This window comes from Pipistrellus hanaki (genome assembly GCF_964339955.1).
Source record: "Pipistrellus hanaki genome assembly, chromosome: 6".
Classification (NCBI taxonomy): Eukaryota; Metazoa; Chordata; class Mammalia; order Chiroptera; family Vespertilionidae; genus Pipistrellus; species Pipistrellus hanaki.
In genome coordinates this window covers 5195320-5212091 of record NC_140508.1, presented here as the reverse complement: position 1 = coordinate 5212091, position 16772 = coordinate 5195320, and the positions used below count along the sequence as shown (strand labels likewise).

The window sequence follows — 16772 nt, the reverse complement described above, 5'->3', positions numbered from 1 at the left end:
CCGGCCGGAGCTCCGGGGAGGGGTCCGCGTTGTAGGGGGCAATGCGACAGTGTCCTGGGTCAGCTCCCTGCCGCTGTGGTTGTCAGACCTTACAGGACAGCCTGCCTGGAGGTGCCCGCTGGACAGCACCCAGGTAACAGGTTTCCCAGGAAGGTGACTCAGCATGGAGACAGACGCCTGGGTCCAGCTACAAGTCACGGAGCATCCCATTAACGTCATGAAAACTCACTTTTTAGAGTGACTTTTGAAGAAACAATTTATTAATTACACCAAAAGCATAAACAATTTATACATCAAACTCTGGCTGGAAAAAAACACACAATAAGGATGATCTCTGAAAAAGTCCTGTGCTCACAGATGAGTTTGACCTGTTCAATAAGTAGAAATGAAGTAATGGCTAAACATTTTAAAATGGAAATGAAAATGGTCTTCCATTTTGTGCAATTCTGAGCGGGTGCCAATATTCAAATACATATATACGTTGGCAAACTCCGAGGCCCACTTAGGCTCCAACAGCAGGAGCACAGGAAGGCGTCCCTGGAGGGCCTGGAGACCATGCACACTCGATGTGAGGCCCCCGATTCTCCACATGAGTTCCAAGTACTTTCAGCACCTGGGGTTTGTGGTTCCCGAACAAACCCCAATGGGTGCTGAGCTTTTGCACACCAGTATGAATTTGCCGGCACTTCTGAAAACTGGGGTCATTTTTCAAGTTCAAGACCTGCTGGGTGTCAGGAACAACAGAAGGCAGGACCAGCACCCATTCCCACGTCTCTCTCTGCCTAGCATTGACCTGCAGAAGTAGTCATAAAAACAAAGCCCGCCCACTGCACAGACAGTTCATTTTAGCCTAATTTTTGCAAACATTCACATCACAGAAGAGAAAATATTACACAGCTAACGACAACGAATTGCTGGCATCACTTTTTCTCTACAATGTCACATAAACACAGACAACACATTAAACGAGGGGTGGGAACCTTTTTCCTGCCAATGGCCATCTGGGTATTTATAACATCATTCACAGGCCATGCAAAATTATCAACTTAAAAATCAGCCTGCTCTATTTGGTCAAACATTTAATTAACTCCCCCCTGATTGCCTTGGCAGGGCCAGACCCAGTGATTTCTCGGACCTTATACAGCCCTGGGGCCAGACGTTCCCCACCCCTGCATTAAATAAACATTCTGTTATTACTCCTTAAATATATTAACACCAAAAATCATGTATAAATAAGGAAATAAATGTACAAACTATTTCACAAAGTGCTTTTTAAAATATATACACAACATTCAAGAAATTCTTAATGTAAGACATTTCAGTTTGAAGTTTCAGGATAACTTTCAAGTGTCCTTTTCTTTCAAAAAAGTGTTCATTTAAAAAAAGCCAACCTACACACATAAAAGGCATATTCCCAGGATAGCAAGAAATAAAAATAACCTAGTTTCACTGTTATCTAAAATGTTTAACATTTTCAATGGGAAATTTTAGTTCCTGATTGAGTCTACAAATTAGTTCTATGACAACTGTCAGGGAAGAACAAAACAAAATCAAAGGAGATGACACTACTAATGTCTGTGTCATTTACCAAATAAGAACTCTCATCTCAGCCATTTAATATAGATATATATTTTTAAGCCCTTACAAGTGTTTAGGGTTTTTAAAACCAATATACCTCTAAAATAAACGCTTCTATCTTAGTATAGCTGATAAATCAAGAATTGGATATTTTTTGTATTTTCTTGGTTGTTCTTGGAAATGTCAGCATTCACCCAAAGATGTTTTTAAAGAATTCACAGTAAAAGCAGGTATCACCCAAGTTAAGATTGATAAAATGTCAGTATTACTTAGTGAAAGTAGGATTTTTTTTTTTCTCTGACCAGACTTTTCCAAGTGAGCTATCAGTAATGCTTGCCGAGAATTTAAATAGGATTTAACATCCTGGGAACGTAAAAATTATTCACATTTCTCTATGTAAAAACTTTCCTTTTCACTAGGAAAACCACAATACCTTCAGTGGGGTTCTTTTTAAAATGAGGTGTACATTTCAGACGTCCCTAAAAGAAAAGAAACGCTTGCTTGGAGACCTAAACAAGCAGGTCCCGGAAGAAATAACAAAACGAACTTGCCAACTGTGTGGAAAACTTGGTATCACTATTTTAAGCTATAAATTTAGAATGGGACACATTTAATATTCAAACCCCCAAAATGACCATCAGGTAAACATGGGCTGGAGCCCAAGCCATGTTAGAGAAGCTCCTCTGCCCGCTGGCACTGCCTCCTGGGGTTAGGCTAAAGATGGCTGCCTTCATGGACTCGTATCTGCAGCTTCACACTTTAAAAGGAGAGCAGGCCACTTTTTGGATAGATGACTCAGTGAGAGACATAGGTAATGAGCTCCGAGAGGTACCTGGCTGTTCGCAGCTTCTCCGCATGAAACATACGCAGCCTTTAAAAGAAACAGACCCAAAACACAGACAAAGCCCCTCCCGACTGAGGCCGGGAAGAGGCTGCACCCAGGGCTGTGTGAGCACGTCCAGCTGCGGGGTCCCAGTGACACAGCTTTACAACCCATGTGACCCTGCGTGAGGAGAGCTGGACCTACGATCTGTTTACATGACACACTGACTATGGCATCTTACAGATTTCCGTCGCTGGGCACAGAATACTCTGACGGCAAGAGCACCCTAAAGTAGCTAGAAACACAACGTCTCCATTCACCACGTGGTCATACTCAGCACCAGGTAGATCACACCATCGGCGTGCAGTCCCAAGCCTCTGGCACACTCGGCGTCATACCCAGCATGAAATGTGCACACTTCACATGCGACACATGTGGGGCAAAGGGGGAACTGATGGGCCACAGTCTGTCAGAACCGCCACAGGTCCGTCCACGCCAAATGGACACACCGCTGCAAGGCTCCACAGAACGCTGTCCTCACTGCTGGTAATTCCCATACTGGCCCTGCAAGAGACCAGGACAGAGATTACCCCCAGACACACGCACAAGGCCCGCCCGGCCACTGTGCAGGAGGAGACAGGAAGGAGGTGTAACAGGCAAACAAGCGGGCAGGGCAGCCACTGGCTTTCCCAGCAGAGGGCCTTATGGTGGTCTGAGCCAGCCCTCAGCCCCCCAGGTCCTCTTCCAGCACTATCTGCCCGGCTCCTTCCTGCCCGCAAGCAGCCAGCTCTGTGGGATGAGACCCAAGCTCTACAAGTGTGGCCGCCTGTGTCTAGTTGCCGTGTCTCCGGCACGCAGAGAGGGCACACGTGAGCCTCCGAGGCAGGAGAGAACGCCAGACCCTGAGTGAGCTGAGCATGCACAAAGCCAGCTGTCTGACCAGGTTATTTTTAAAACATCACAGTGTCAGAGAATAACACCCTGGAAGAGGCCCTGGAAGACGGTTGGTTCACCTCATTATTCGTGACCACAGAAAAACCTGTTATGTTTTGACAGACATGCAGACCTACGTGTGGGGAAACATCCAGAAAGCTTGCCTGCTCATAGCCGTACGGCCGCTGCTGCTGCGCGGACGGGCCAGTCTGCGACGTTCTATAGCTCCCGTACTGTTGGCCTTGTCCTTGCTGGTAGCTGGAATACTGTGAGGGGGCTCCCTGGGCCGGCCCTGGGGACACACCAGCTGTGGTGAGACACCCCACCACGCCCAGTCCCCTGGAAGGCTCCAGACAGCAGACCCAGGCCTCCTGGGCAAGTCTGTAGCGAGTGCGCTCAGCTGGCTGAGCTGCTGTCCAGTACGTCGCCTGCTGCCCCGAGAGCTTCACGTCATGGTGGTCCCTGTGGTCCACATGCGCTCACAGCAACCAGTGAGCACATGTGTAGACAGTGGGAGAGCTCAGACCGGCTGTGGGAGGCAGCATTGTGGGCCCGGAAGTAAGCAAGTGCTCGGAAAACAAAGCACAGGCACCGCAGCCAGCGCTGGGATGGCATGGACACAAATAAATAAGCACGGAATTACAGCCCAACGTGAGACCAACATCCACGTTACCTAATACAAATAACGACTTCTTTCTGTTTTGTTGATTATTTTTAAAATATATTTTATTGATTTTTTACAGAGAGGAAGGGAGAGGGAGAGTTAGAAACATCAATGAGAGAGAAACATTGATCAGCTGTCTCCTGCACACCCCCTACTGGGGATGTGCCCGCAATCAAGGTACATGCCCTTGACCGAAATCGAACCTGGGACCCTTCAGTCTGCAGGCTGATGCTCTATCCACTGAGCCAAACCGGTTAGGGCTGTTTTGTTGATTTTTATCTGGCTTTTCTATTTCTATATTTTGTGGGTTGCTTTCCCTTTAAAGGGATTTAGAGATTTAGTTTGTTATATTTCTCTCACTCTCTCACAGGCATTTACATGGCAGCATTTCATATATTATGAAATTCTTTCTTTATGTTTCCATTATAAAATATTTTGTAATTTTTGTATAGCATTTCTTCCCTGACCCCTGGGTATAACTTATGAGAATTTTAAACATTCTACATTGTTGTTCACTATTTAGTTCCATTCTTACTATATGTGTGTGTGTGTGTGAGTGTGTGTGTGTGAACTATTATACTTTTAAAAAATATTAATTTCAAAGAGGAAGGAAGAGATAGAAAAATCCATGATGAAAGTCATCGATCAGCTGCCTCCTGCACTGGAGATAGAGTCCAGAACCCAGGCATGTGCCCTGACAGGGAATTGAACTAGTGACCTCTTGGCTCCTGGATCGATGCTCAACCTAGCTATGCTAGCCTGGCCTTGTTATAGTTTGAGTGTTACTTCACTATAATGAGAATGTGCTACATAGAATTATTTATATTTACAAATTCATTTTTTTTTTTTTTTGCATTTTCTCCATGTGACTGATTTTTGTGACATTTCTGTTTTAACTAAAAGTGCCCCCAAGGCCTGATCATGAAGTCGTCTTTGTATAAATGGTGATTAATGGCTCAGTGGAGGAGACAGACCTTCCCGACAGGATGCCAAATAATCCATGCAGACCCCCCTAGAGTGTGGGCTGCACTTGGGGACTCACTCCCAAATATTACAGAAGGGGGAGGAAGCAGCTGTAACTGGCAGATGCCCCCTGACCCCAGAGACCGAGATCAGCATCGGAGGCGTCATGCTGACAGGAGGTGACAAGGGCACCTCACCTCCATGGTCTTTCCAAAGCCCACAGGCCAGTCTCGTCCTGAGAAAACATCAGACAAACCCAGCCTGAGGGACACACGGCACAGTCCCTGCCGGCCCGCCTCACAGCCGGCCGGCGGGAAGAGGAGAGCCGGCGGGCGGCTGGCTGCAGCATCGCTCCGCACACCAAGGACAGGTTGCGGGTGTGGGTCCGGTCAGGGCACACACCTAGGTTTTAGGTTCGATTATCGGTCAGGACGAGTATAGGAGGTAATCAATTGCTGTTTCTCTCTCATATCAATGTTTCTCTCTCTCTCTCCCTTCTTCTCTCTAAAATAAAAAATAAAAAATAAAAAATAAAAAAACACATGTCCACGGGAGAGGACTTAAAACAAAACAAAAAACAAAAAACAAAGAGAAAGTCGACTGTCGGAGCCCAGAGGAGCGGGGAGTCTGTGGGCCCAGTGGGTACTGGCCAGAAAGGACATTCCGGGAAACCAGTGAGGTCTGAGCCCCGAGGGCTAGGACTGCGACTGTGGGCCGACACGGGCTCTTAGTGTGACTGTCAACGACAACAGGACTCTCCTCTCCTCGCAGCTCTCCCACAATAAACCCTAAACCACCCGTCAGTGCAGGGGGTGCGGGCTGGGCGCCCTCTTACCGTAGCCTGGCTGCTGGCCCGGGTAGCTCTGCTGATTGGGGTACTGCTGCTGGTATCCCGCCTGCTGCTGGGCTGTGCCCTGCTGGTAGCCCGCCTGCTGCTGGCTGTACTGGGAGTTCCCTGCAGAGTGGAGGAGACGCGGGTGATTTCTGCTGTTGTCGGGGCTGTCAGGAGCCTTGCTTTCCCCACTCTGACTTCCGGAGCAGGAAGCCTGGCACTTACCCACCAGACCAGGCCGCACCCCCTGGGAGTTCACTGCTTTTCCTCTCTCGGGGGTGAGGTGGCGCCAGGCAGCGGGCACCCACCCGAGAACCAACTCAAGTATTTCCTCCCAAATCCACGTCTGGAGAGTCACGCTGGCGGCCTGAAGGCAGCGGTGTCTGCAGCAGGATGGGCAGGCGCTACACTCGGGCTGCAGATCCCTTAGCCATCTACCTCTTGGGTCACCCTGGTGCCAGGGCCTCCGGAACCTGGCTTCCTGGTTCCGACCCTCTACACTGCTTTCCTGACCTGTGGTTCCATCTCCAGGGGCATCGAGTGGGTGGACTGGGGAAAGGGTGCGGGGTGCGAAGATCTGAACACCCTGCAGCCATCCAGGACCTGTCCCTGCATGTAGCACCCTGTGAAACCACTGACCCTCAGCTGGCCTCGTCTGCCTTCTCTTCGGTCTCTTGGCAAATCCAGCATTTGGGGGCTGCTCTGCACACACAGCCTGTCACAGAGCAGAGCCCGGTTCCCTGCCCCCCGTGGCCAGCCCTCCTGTTGCATGACCACACTAGGCGAGCAGGACCCCGTCTGCCCACCCACTTCCAGAAGTCGATGTGGCCCCACAGAGCCCTGGCCTTGCTCTGAGCATGCCGGGTGCCCGCGAACCAGCATCTCAGTGAGGGCACACCACCCTCCCGCGTGGTGCTGTGCTTACCGCCCTCATAGTAGTGCTGCGTGGACTCCTCGAAGGACCGGTCGTAGCTCTGCTCTGAGTAGGACGTCTGCTGATAGGCATAATCGCTGTGCCCTGCAAGCAGACGGACGGCTGGCAGTCAGAGACTTACCCACCAGACCAGGGGCAGGCAGTGCCCTGGGGTGGGGTAGCGGCCAGAGCCGGGCACAATCAGCTTCCCACAGATGGAGCCCACCGATGGTCCCTGTAAGTAAAACGCAGATGGCCACACGGCCCTCGGTGCCCTGAGGACTGACTACATTCAGTCTTGGCAGGCACCATGGCCGTTGGCACCAGATCCGCCGTCTGCTATGGGGGATCCCATCTGGGGTGCTGTGCCCCGCAGACCTTCACGCTATGTGGTGAGCCTGGCTTGCCCCGTGCTAGTCTCCGCTACCCCAACCTGATCCTGCCAGCTTGCTGTCTGGGAGTCCTCCCCAGCCATCCCCTCCGACCCCGGAATGCCACCTGCCACACCGGGACTACGGAGAGGACGATGAAGAGGAAAACCCTCGGCGGGAAGAGACTGACAGCTGGGAGCCGAGTGTCACAGACATGAGCAGTGGCCGGCCCATCACGTTCCTGGAGGCAGTTCCCAGGCCACTGCGCCCTCCCCTGGAGCAGCCGCAGCTACCTGCTCGGTGTCCCCCAGCTGCCCCGCTTCGCCGTCTCTGGGGAAGGGACCAGCAGCCCACGGAGGCGAGTGGCCGTGACAGGGGCCGTCACTCAGGCACAGGGACCGGATGCGGGTGGGCAGAGGCGTGCCGGGGCTCACCATCAGCGTAGTACTGCTGGCTGAGCGGCTCCGAGGCCGCCGGGCCGTGGCCGTACTGCTCGCTCCCATAGTACTCCTCCTGGCCCAGGTACTGCTGCGACGAGCCTGCGGGCAGACGGGCTGTGAGCGAACACCCCGCCCCGCCCCACCTCGACGGGCCACACATGGAGATGCCCACCACACTGCCGCTGGGGGACCACGCACTGCCACACACGCAGCCCTCCACACCCTGGGCTGTGGCTTAGCCATAGCTGCCCACCCTCTGCAGCCACCAGCCACCCGTGACCCCACTGAGCGCTCCAGCCTCGTCCACCCCGTGCGGAGGCACAGCTTTCAAACTTCCATGTTTCCTGGCCCCGCTAGGCTCCAACTCACAGCACCCTCCGTGTGCAACACCAAAAACGTGTGGTGTCTCTCACACACACACACACTCACACACACTCTCACGGCACCCTCCGTGTGCAACACCAAAAACGTGTGGTGTCTCACACACACACACACACACACACACACACACTCTCACGGCACCCTCCTTGTGCAACACCAAAAACGTGTGGTGTCTCACACACATACACACACACACTCATGGCACCCTCTTTGTGCAACACCAAAAATGTGTGGTGTCTCACACACACACACACACACACACACTCTCAGGGCACCCTCCGTGTGCGACACCAAAAACGTGTGGTGTCTCACACACACACACACACACACACACACACTCTCACGGCACCCTCCTTGTGCAACACCAAAAACGTGTGGTGTCTCACACACATACACACACACACTCATGGCACCCTCTTTGTGCAACACCAAAAATGTGTGGTGTCTCACACACACACACACACACACACACACACTCTCAGGGCACCCTCCGTGTGCGACACCAAAAACGTGTGGTGTCTCACACACACACACACACACACACACACACTCTCACGGCACCCTCCGTGTGCAACACCAAAAACATGTGGTGTCACACACACACACACACACACACACACTCTCACGGCATCCTCCTTGTGCAACACCAAAAACGTATGGTATCTCTCTCACACACACACACTCACAGCATTCTCCATGTGCAACACCAAAAATGTGTGGTGTCTCTTTCTCACACACACACACACACACACACTCACAGCACCCTCCGTGTGCAACACCAAAAACGTGTGGCGTCACACACTCACTCTCACGGCACCCTCCTTGTGCAACACCAAAAATGTGTGGTGTCACGCACACATACACACACACACACACACACACACACACACACTCTTTCATGGCACCCTCCTTGTGCAACACCAAAAACGTGTGGTGTCACACACACACACACACACACACACACACACACACCGTCCTCCCAGCCCTGGAAGGGAGAACATGGACTGCGGGCGCATGGTGGTACCTTGCTGGGAGGGCCGGTAAGGTGCCATGGGCCGCTGCCCCATCATGCTGCTCCCCTGCCCGCTCTGGCCCATCATGGCAATGGGCTGGCCCTGGTAGTGCTGGCTCCCGCCCTGCGCCGAGTTGTAGTGGGACGAGGCAGCCTGCTGATGCATCATGGACACTGGGCGACACGACAGACCCGAATAACCCAAGAAGTTCCCAGGGCAGCACTCACCCCCCTCGCCCAGGCCCAAAGGCGCTCTTCTCCCAGGCAAGCCTTCCCGGAACCCCTGGGACACTGCCTACCTAGAGGTGGTCTCCTCTCTCCCCTGTCTCACTGCCTACCAGCAAGCCTCTGCACCAGCTCTCACCGGTGACATTCAGAGGACGCCACAGGCTCCCAGGCCATCCGGACACCCGCCACCTGCCTGTCCACTCCGTCACCCTGCTCAGAGCTCTCCCTCAGCAACGCCCAGCACAACGGATGTGAGCCACGTCAAGAGTGAAAAGAGCTCCAGCTGGTGTGGCTCAGTGGACAGAGCATTGGCTTGCAGACTGAAGGGTCCTGGGTTCAATTCTGGTTGAGGGCACTAACTTCGGTTGCTGGCTCCTCCCCGGCCCAGGCCCTGGTCAGGGTTCATGTGGGAGGCAACCAATCTAAGTGTTTCTCTCACATAGAAGTTTCTCTCTGTCTTTCCCGATCTCTTTGACTCTCTAAAAATCAGTGGAAAAATGTCCTCAGGTGAGAATTAAAACAAGAAAAAGCTAAAAGACCCCTAACTAGATGGTGTTGCTCACTTGTTAGAGCACTGGCCAGTGGACCAAAGGGTCACAGGTCCAATTCCTGGTCAAGGGCATGTCCCTGGGCTGCGGCTTTGATCCCCAGCCCGGATCAGGGGCCCGTGTGGAGGCAACCAATCAATGTCTTTCACACTGCTGTCCCTTCCACTCCCTCTAAAATCAATGGGAAATATTCTGTGTGAGGATTAACAAACAAAAGAGTGGAAAAACACAGATGAGCTATGTCTTGGTAATAGGCTTCATCTGACTTAATAGACCCGAAATATGATCATGTCCATATATAATTATTATTAGCACATTGAGTACGCCTCACGCCGCTTTTCTGGGCTGGCTCTGGAACCCGTGTCTGATTCTCATGGGACACTTGTTTGCACCTGATGCTCCCGGAGTACTCAGCACCTGAGGCCACCATGTTGGACAGCCCAGCTCTGGGGCCCCTGGCCACCCCTTTGCCTTTGTAGTTCTCTGCCCCACTGTGCCTTCCCCCCACCCAAGTGACCCCGGTCCTGTCCTCTCAGCAGAACCCGGGCATCCTCTGCAGAGCCTTCCCAGTCCCCCAAAGCTGGGCACTGCCTGACTTGTATTCACCAACCCGACCCTGGGAGCTCCCCCTCAGCACCAGCCCGTGCCTAGCAGGGCAGTCTGTGTGTGACCTGTACGCTCTGGAGGGACCCGAGGACAGGTGTGCACGTAGGCTGGGCCCGGGCGGGGCGCTACCTGGGTTGGATTGCATGTTGATGTTGGCCCGTGACACGTAGTTGCTGATGGCGCCTTGGCCCTGCAGGGGCACGCTCTGCGAGGAGGGTCCGGAGTGGCTGTAGCCGGGCCCCGAGCCGTGGCCGCTGCCGGACATGCTCATGGAGGTTGTGGGCAGAGTGCTCTGTGCTGTCTGCTGCAAGGTCACATGGTTCGGACCTGCCAGGAGAGACAGGTGAGGATGCCTTCAACCCACCCAAAGCCACCGCTGACGGCAGGCCAGGGCTCTCTGCCCGGCACCCGCTTCCTCAGGCAGACGCCCTGTGCCGTCACTAACAGGCCCCAGTGGCCAGCAGTGCTGCTGCAGACAGGAGCATGCCCATTCTCCCCAGAAAGTCCCTCGGGACCTAACCTGAGGTGCAAATTCAGCAGGAGGACTGGAATGAGTGTCACCCCGCCCCTGCACCTGGCACTGCAGCTGGCCCGCAGCCAGAACCTCTGGAGAGAGGGGTCTCCTTCTCTGTCCCATGTGGCTGCCTGGGATCCTGCATTGGTGACACTGTTGCCAGAACCAACCACAAACCCAAACCCCAAACCAGGGTGCTTACCGTTGCCGATCTGGCCCTGCATGAGGGAGGCGGGGGGGAGGCCGGTGCTGATGGCATCACTGAGGCTGCCCTGGGAATGCAGGCCCTGGCTGCCGCCGCTCTGGGACAGCGCTCCGGGGCCCAGGTTCATGTTCTGGGTGGGCGGCTGTGGGCAAAAGGAGGTTACGGGGAGGAGGGTCAGTTCAAATAACGACCACCAACCAGCAGTCACTGCAGGGACTTGTCCAGCTGACTTCCCTCATCATGGGAGGACCTGCCCCTTCTCACCCCCTGTTGGTGACCTTGACAATGCCAGGTAAGACCTCAGACCTCTGCTCCCTCGCTGGCGGTCTGAGGCAGTGCCTGACTGTGCCAGGCAGGGTGGGAGCCGCCCCGCCCCCTTGGCACTCACGGCGGGCAGCAGGGACTGCATATTCTGGTTGGAGTCCGCAATCGTGGCCAAGTAGACCAGGTTCCGGTGCAGAATCTGCTGGTACCTGCAGGCGAGGGGCGTGTGGTAAGCAGGGGAGCCCGCAGGCCAACCCAAAGCAAAGTTCACCCAGGACAGCTTACCCTGCATCCGCCCGGGGACACTGGGCACCTGGGGACAGGGCAAGCAGCAGTGCTCTGCAGTCCCAGATGGGCAGGTGGGGAGTGGGTGCCCGTCCAACAACAAACTCAAAGTGGTGGCCAAGGGGGACCCGGCTTCTTCAGAGGGGGTGCGGACAAGCCCTCTGCAGATGCCCCTGGCATACAGGCGTTGGGAGGAGTGCCCAGGGGGTGTGATGGCCACTCACACAAGTCTCCCGCCAGGGAGCTCTGATGCCCAGCCTGTGCACTGACTCTGTGTCCAGCCCTGGAGGTCTTCCCTGGATGGAGCCCCCTGTCCCCAGTGTGTCCTCAACTGCTCACAGAGGTGCCAGGGGCCCTCTCCTCCCATACTTCCATTTCCCTTCACCTCTCTGGGGAGCAACCGGGGGGGCAATGCGGTCACCCTCCAGGGGTGACGCTCAGTGGCTTAAGTGACCTCCAAAGCCCAATATGCCCAGGCCACTCAACACCCCAACAGGAGGCATTTCCAGCGCCGGGCAGTCTGTACCGCCTGACAGCTGAGCTGCGGGAGGGCTCACTCACTGGGCACATTCGGCCGTCTTGCCCTTGCTCTGATGGTCCAGGATGCACTGAATCAGGTGATGGTTCTCATCCAGCATCTGAGGGAGAAGCAGACGTGAGCGCAGGATGTGGTGCATCTACAATGCCTGCCGGAGGTTGGGGGTGCAGGCTCAGTCGCTGACTCGATGTGGCAATGCCTGCTGTCAGCATTCTACGAACACATTGCCACTCATTTGTGTGACCTCAGTCGAGCCCTCTCCACAGCGCCCCCCTCCAGGGGCGGTCCCATGTTCTCTCGTCACCTGCAGATGGGATCCCACAGTCCCAGGACGCTCCCCTCCTCCATCTAGGGCCCCAGAGCATGGAGCTTGTGTCCAGCTAGGGGGTGTTAAAAACCTACAACAGGGAGTGGGGACCCTACGACCTGTCTGGAGGGTGTGAGGTCCACAAATGCCAGCCACACAGCCGTCCTTCCCAGGGGAGGCGGCTTGTATCCCCACAGAGTGTCACAAAGACCTACAAGAGCCACCTCTTCAGGACGGCCACCGGGGGGACCGCAGCTACGAGTCCCAGGAGAAGGTGATGGAAGGAGAGGGAGAGGGAGGACGGCCTAACGGGGATGGGAGAGTGGGAGGGAAGGGCCCTGGGGCAGGTACTGGCAGGTGCAATGTCTGGTGAGCACATAGGCCAGCCAGGGGCGGATCCAGGGCACCATTCTCTGCCTGGACGTGAAGAGATGGAGAAGCATGCGGTCATTCCCGGCTGCCCTGCAGGACTCTCCCTGCTTGGGAAGGAGCAGCATAACAGCCCACAGCAAGCCACTTCCAGGAGAAAGGCCTCTGTCGGAGACTATCGCCAGAGGAAAAGCCTTTTGTTCCCACCAGGTTGTGCCCAGTCATCTGGCCCCAGTGGTTCCTCCAGGCAGGCTCAGCTCCGCTAGCCCCTGAGGGGACAGAGCCCTGCAGTGAGGGGGCAGAGGGGCCCACCTACCTGCCACTGTGCTGGCGCCAGCACAGGACCCCAGCGCCACTCCCTCAGTGTGCCACATGCCCCTAATTGGTCTCTGCTAGTGATCCCATCCTCTGGAGCCTGAAGAAGAGGCAGGGGCCAGGCCCCAGCACACTGCAGGGCTACGGCCAGCGGCCCCTCAGCCTCCAAGTCCTCAGGGCTGGTTCCTCTCTTTAATTTTTTAAGAAATACATTTTTATTGATTTCAGAAAGGACAGAGAAAGAAACATCGATGAGAACCAGTGATTAACTGCCTCCAGCACGCCCCCATTGCACATGCAACCTGGGCACATACCCTGACCTGGAATGAAACTGTGGCCTCCTGATTCATAGATGATGCTCAACCACTGAGCCACATCAGCCAGGCTGATATTTTTTTTTTTTTAAGAAGAAGGTTCTTTTTTTATTTATTTATATCTTTTTTAAAAGTATATTTTATTGATTTTTTTACAGAGAGGAAGGAAGAGGGATAGAGAGCTAGAAACATTGATGAGAGAGAAACATCGACCAGCTGCCTCTAGCACACCCCCTACCGGGGATGTGCCCACAACCAAGGTAAATGCCCTTGACCAGAATCGAACACAGTCCGCAGGCCGATGCTCTATCCACTGAACCAAACCAGTTTCAGCCAGACTGATTTCTATTGACATTACAACTTCCTCCTCCCCTGGCTTTCCCACTCTGTCCCCACTGTGGAGGTGGGGCCCCAAGTACAGCAATTCCCAAGTTGACCCAGCAGCCTGCCAACACGGGGAGCCACCAGGGGGCGCTGTGAGCCCAGAACTGCCTGCCACGCTTACCTGGAGACCCGTGAAGGGGTGAAGGATGCTCAAACGCACCAGGAAAGGCATTCCGGTCCTTCACACGTTGTGACTCTTTCCTCCAGATCAGTTAACACAGGAAAACACTGGAACAGAGCTTCTTTCCCTGGAAGGCTCCAGCCTCCCGGCAAGAATTCCCTCCCAGGACCTCACCAAGTTGAGGACTGAAACAGTTTCTGCACCCATGTTTACTTTGAGTGTGGAGGAGCTAATGGGCGATGCTCAGCAGCATTACAAATGTTTCTTTAGTCTTTAAGGGCATGAGAAAATGTTATAAAGTTTATCAGCATGAGAAAATGTTACAAAATCTGTCAGCATGAGAAAATGTTACAAAATACTAAGACAGAGAGAGAAAAAGAAACAAAGAAAGAAGTAGGACACAGAATATTGTCTCAGCTAAGTTAAAAACACTCAGGAAGCCCTAGCCGGTTTGGCTTAGTGGATAGAGTATCAACAGGAAGACCAAAAGGTCTGGGCAGGTTGGGGTTCATGCAGGAGGCAACCAATCTATGTGTTTCTCTCACATTGATGTTTCTGTCTTTCCCTCTCTCTTCCACTCTCTACTGCCTGTGCTAAGGAGCAAGGAGGCACCTGCATGCCAGCCAAGGCCTAGTGCCCAGGGGCCCTCCAAGGAGCCCAAACCCAGCCTCGCAGTCCAGGGAGACGGCTAGTGGTGTCGGGAGCACAGCCCTGGACAGCAGGGAGAGCGTGCAGAGCAGGTCCTGGCCCGCAGGCCACAGACTTTGCTGGGACACCGCCCATCTCCACCTCCGGGTCCCTGTGCTTCTCACCAAAGCGCAGTGCCACCTGCATCAGAACTGTCTGTCACCTCAGGCTACCACCTGCACCCGCCGCTCCCAAGGTCAGCGGCACTGCCTGCACCTTTAATTTGCCCCTCATGCCTGCTCTACGAAGACCAAGGGCAGGACCACCTGCAACTCCCTGGATCTTCCAGACCCTTCTGCTTCTGCTCCTTAGTTCTCCTGCCTGGAACACCCCTCCTCCATACAGCCTCTGTACTGGGTGGAATTGTGACCCTCAAAATAGGTTTGACCCTAACCCCTGGTGCCTGTAGATGCGACTTCATTTGGAAACAGGGTCTTTGCAAACACAGTGAAGTTCGGATAAATGAGGTCAGTCCAGATTAAAGTGGGTCCTAAATCCCATGACAAGTGTCCTTACAAGAAGAGGGGAATTTGGACCCTCAGACATACAGAGAAGAGAGGCCACATGAGCACACGCTGTGGACACAGCTCCTGTGAGTGTGAGTCACACAACTCTTTGGCTTTCTCACATTGCAAGTAAAAGACTCCTGGGTACATAGATTCACTGTCAACACACCACGGTGAGTCTACACATCGCTGGCTTACTCAGGTCAAATCAGATGACAGCCTAAACTGAAGACCCATTTCCAACCAGCAGCTCCCTTCTCTCTGACCTAATGTTCAGGAGCAGAGCTTTGCCTGGCAATGTGGTGAGCTTTACTAAGAAGGGAGCACAAGGTGTAAATAATAGGATGAATGTTGAAGGCGAAAGCTGGCCTCTGCTCTTCACACTGAGGCCCTGGTGATTGCCGAGTGTGTCTCTGAGCAAGCACTTGACCTGCACCAAGTGTTCCCACATCAGGTGTCATGGTTGGGGCAAATCCTGAAGCCTGTCTGGGTTCAACTCCTGGATCCATCACTAACCATCAGACACTTGGCTTCCCTCTGCCTCCGTTTCCTTATCTATACAATGAGAATGATAGTAACTACTACAGGAATTAAATAAGCCACGATCTGTAAAGCCTTAGAGCAGTCCTGGTATCAGTAAGCACCACATAAGTACAAAATAAACAAACAAAAATGCCAGATTTTAAAGTCTGGTCACAAAGCGAACCCGTCAAGTTTCTGACAGGTAAGGGTGCCGGCCCCGGGGTCCGGCTGGAAAACAACTGGAAACGCGCTTAAGGCAGCAAAGCGTGGCCAGCAGGTCGAGCTCAAGGCGGCCAGCACTCCTCACAGGGCCGCGGAGGAGCCCGAACGGGAAGGGCATCGCACACTCGGGACGTGCCGGCCCTTACTGAGGGGTGAGTGTGGCCAGCTGTGGGCCCCCTCCACTCGCCAAGCTGGGCCCTGGGGCCAGGGGCCGCCCGCGGGGCTGCGCCACAGCCTCAGCCAGTCCGACGGAAAGCCCTCTGCGCCTGGTATGGCCCGGCTACCCCCGGGCTTAGCCCACGACCCGCACCCCGCCGGCACCATCCCGGCCGCCCTACGCCCCTATCCGCGGCGCCGGGTGCCCGAAGGCGGCGGGTCCGCACTGCGCCGGCTCCGTCCGCGGGCACGACCCTTCGGGCACCACCCCCAGGTCGCGCGGCCCCGCCGCCCAGCACCCCTACCGCAGCCCCCGCCCACCTGGGCGCAGCTGGTGGCGGGGTCTCGTGGGGCCCGGCGGGGTGACGGCCATCGGCTGCGCCGGCTTTGTTCGCGCCCCGAGCCCGCCGGCTGCCCGCGTCCCGGCCCGGCCGCGCACGCCCGCGCCCCGCACCGCCCGCGCCGGCGGGGCCCGCCTACCTTCTGGATAGTCTGCTGCGTGACCTCCCCTTTGCCTCTCGGCCGGGCGGACGCGAAGGCCACCGACATGGTCGCGGCGCGAGCTCAGCACCAGATCATCGGGGCTTCTCCTCCCGCTGCGCTCGGCGGCCCGAGGTGCTCATTCTCCGCAGGCGCTGGGGGTGGGGGCGCGGGGGAGCCTACCGTGGGCTCGTCCGCCCGCCGCCGCCGCCGCGCCGCCCCCGGGCCCGCCGCCGCGCCGCCCCCCGCCCCGCCGGGCCCCACGGCCGGCCCCGCGCGCCGCCCCCGGGG

At 55.1% G+C, this 16772-nt stretch overlaps 1 protein-coding gene across 2 annotated transcripts; it reads right to left on the bottom strand.

Annotated features, from left to right (window-relative positions):
- Positions 1 to 238: 238 nt before the first annotated feature.
- On the bottom strand, positions 239 to 16708 carry SS18L1 (SS18L1 subunit of BAF chromatin remodeling complex). Of its 2 annotated transcripts, none has more exons than XM_084886980.1 (11): positions 16482 to 16708; positions 12122 to 12198; positions 11400 to 11484; positions 11009 to 11153; positions 10422 to 10619; positions 8923 to 9084; positions 7512 to 7616; positions 6719 to 6811; positions 5797 to 5916; positions 3499 to 3626; positions 239 to 2965 (listed from the first exon to the last, which is right to left on the bottom strand). In XM_084886980.1, exons 1-11 carry the CDS (start codon positions 16548 to 16550, stop codon positions 2939 to 2941), a joined length of 1209 nt encoding a protein of 402 aa, XP_084743106.1. In that variant the 5' UTR covers positions 16551 to 16708; the 3' UTR covers positions 239 to 2938. The 2 variants fall into 2 exon arrangements, with proteins under 2 accessions (XP_084743106.1, XP_084743105.1); XM_084886979.1 differs by having other exon boundaries at positions 2794 to 2965; positions 3472 to 3626; positions 16482 to 16673.
- Positions 16709 to 16772: the final 64 nt, after the last annotated feature.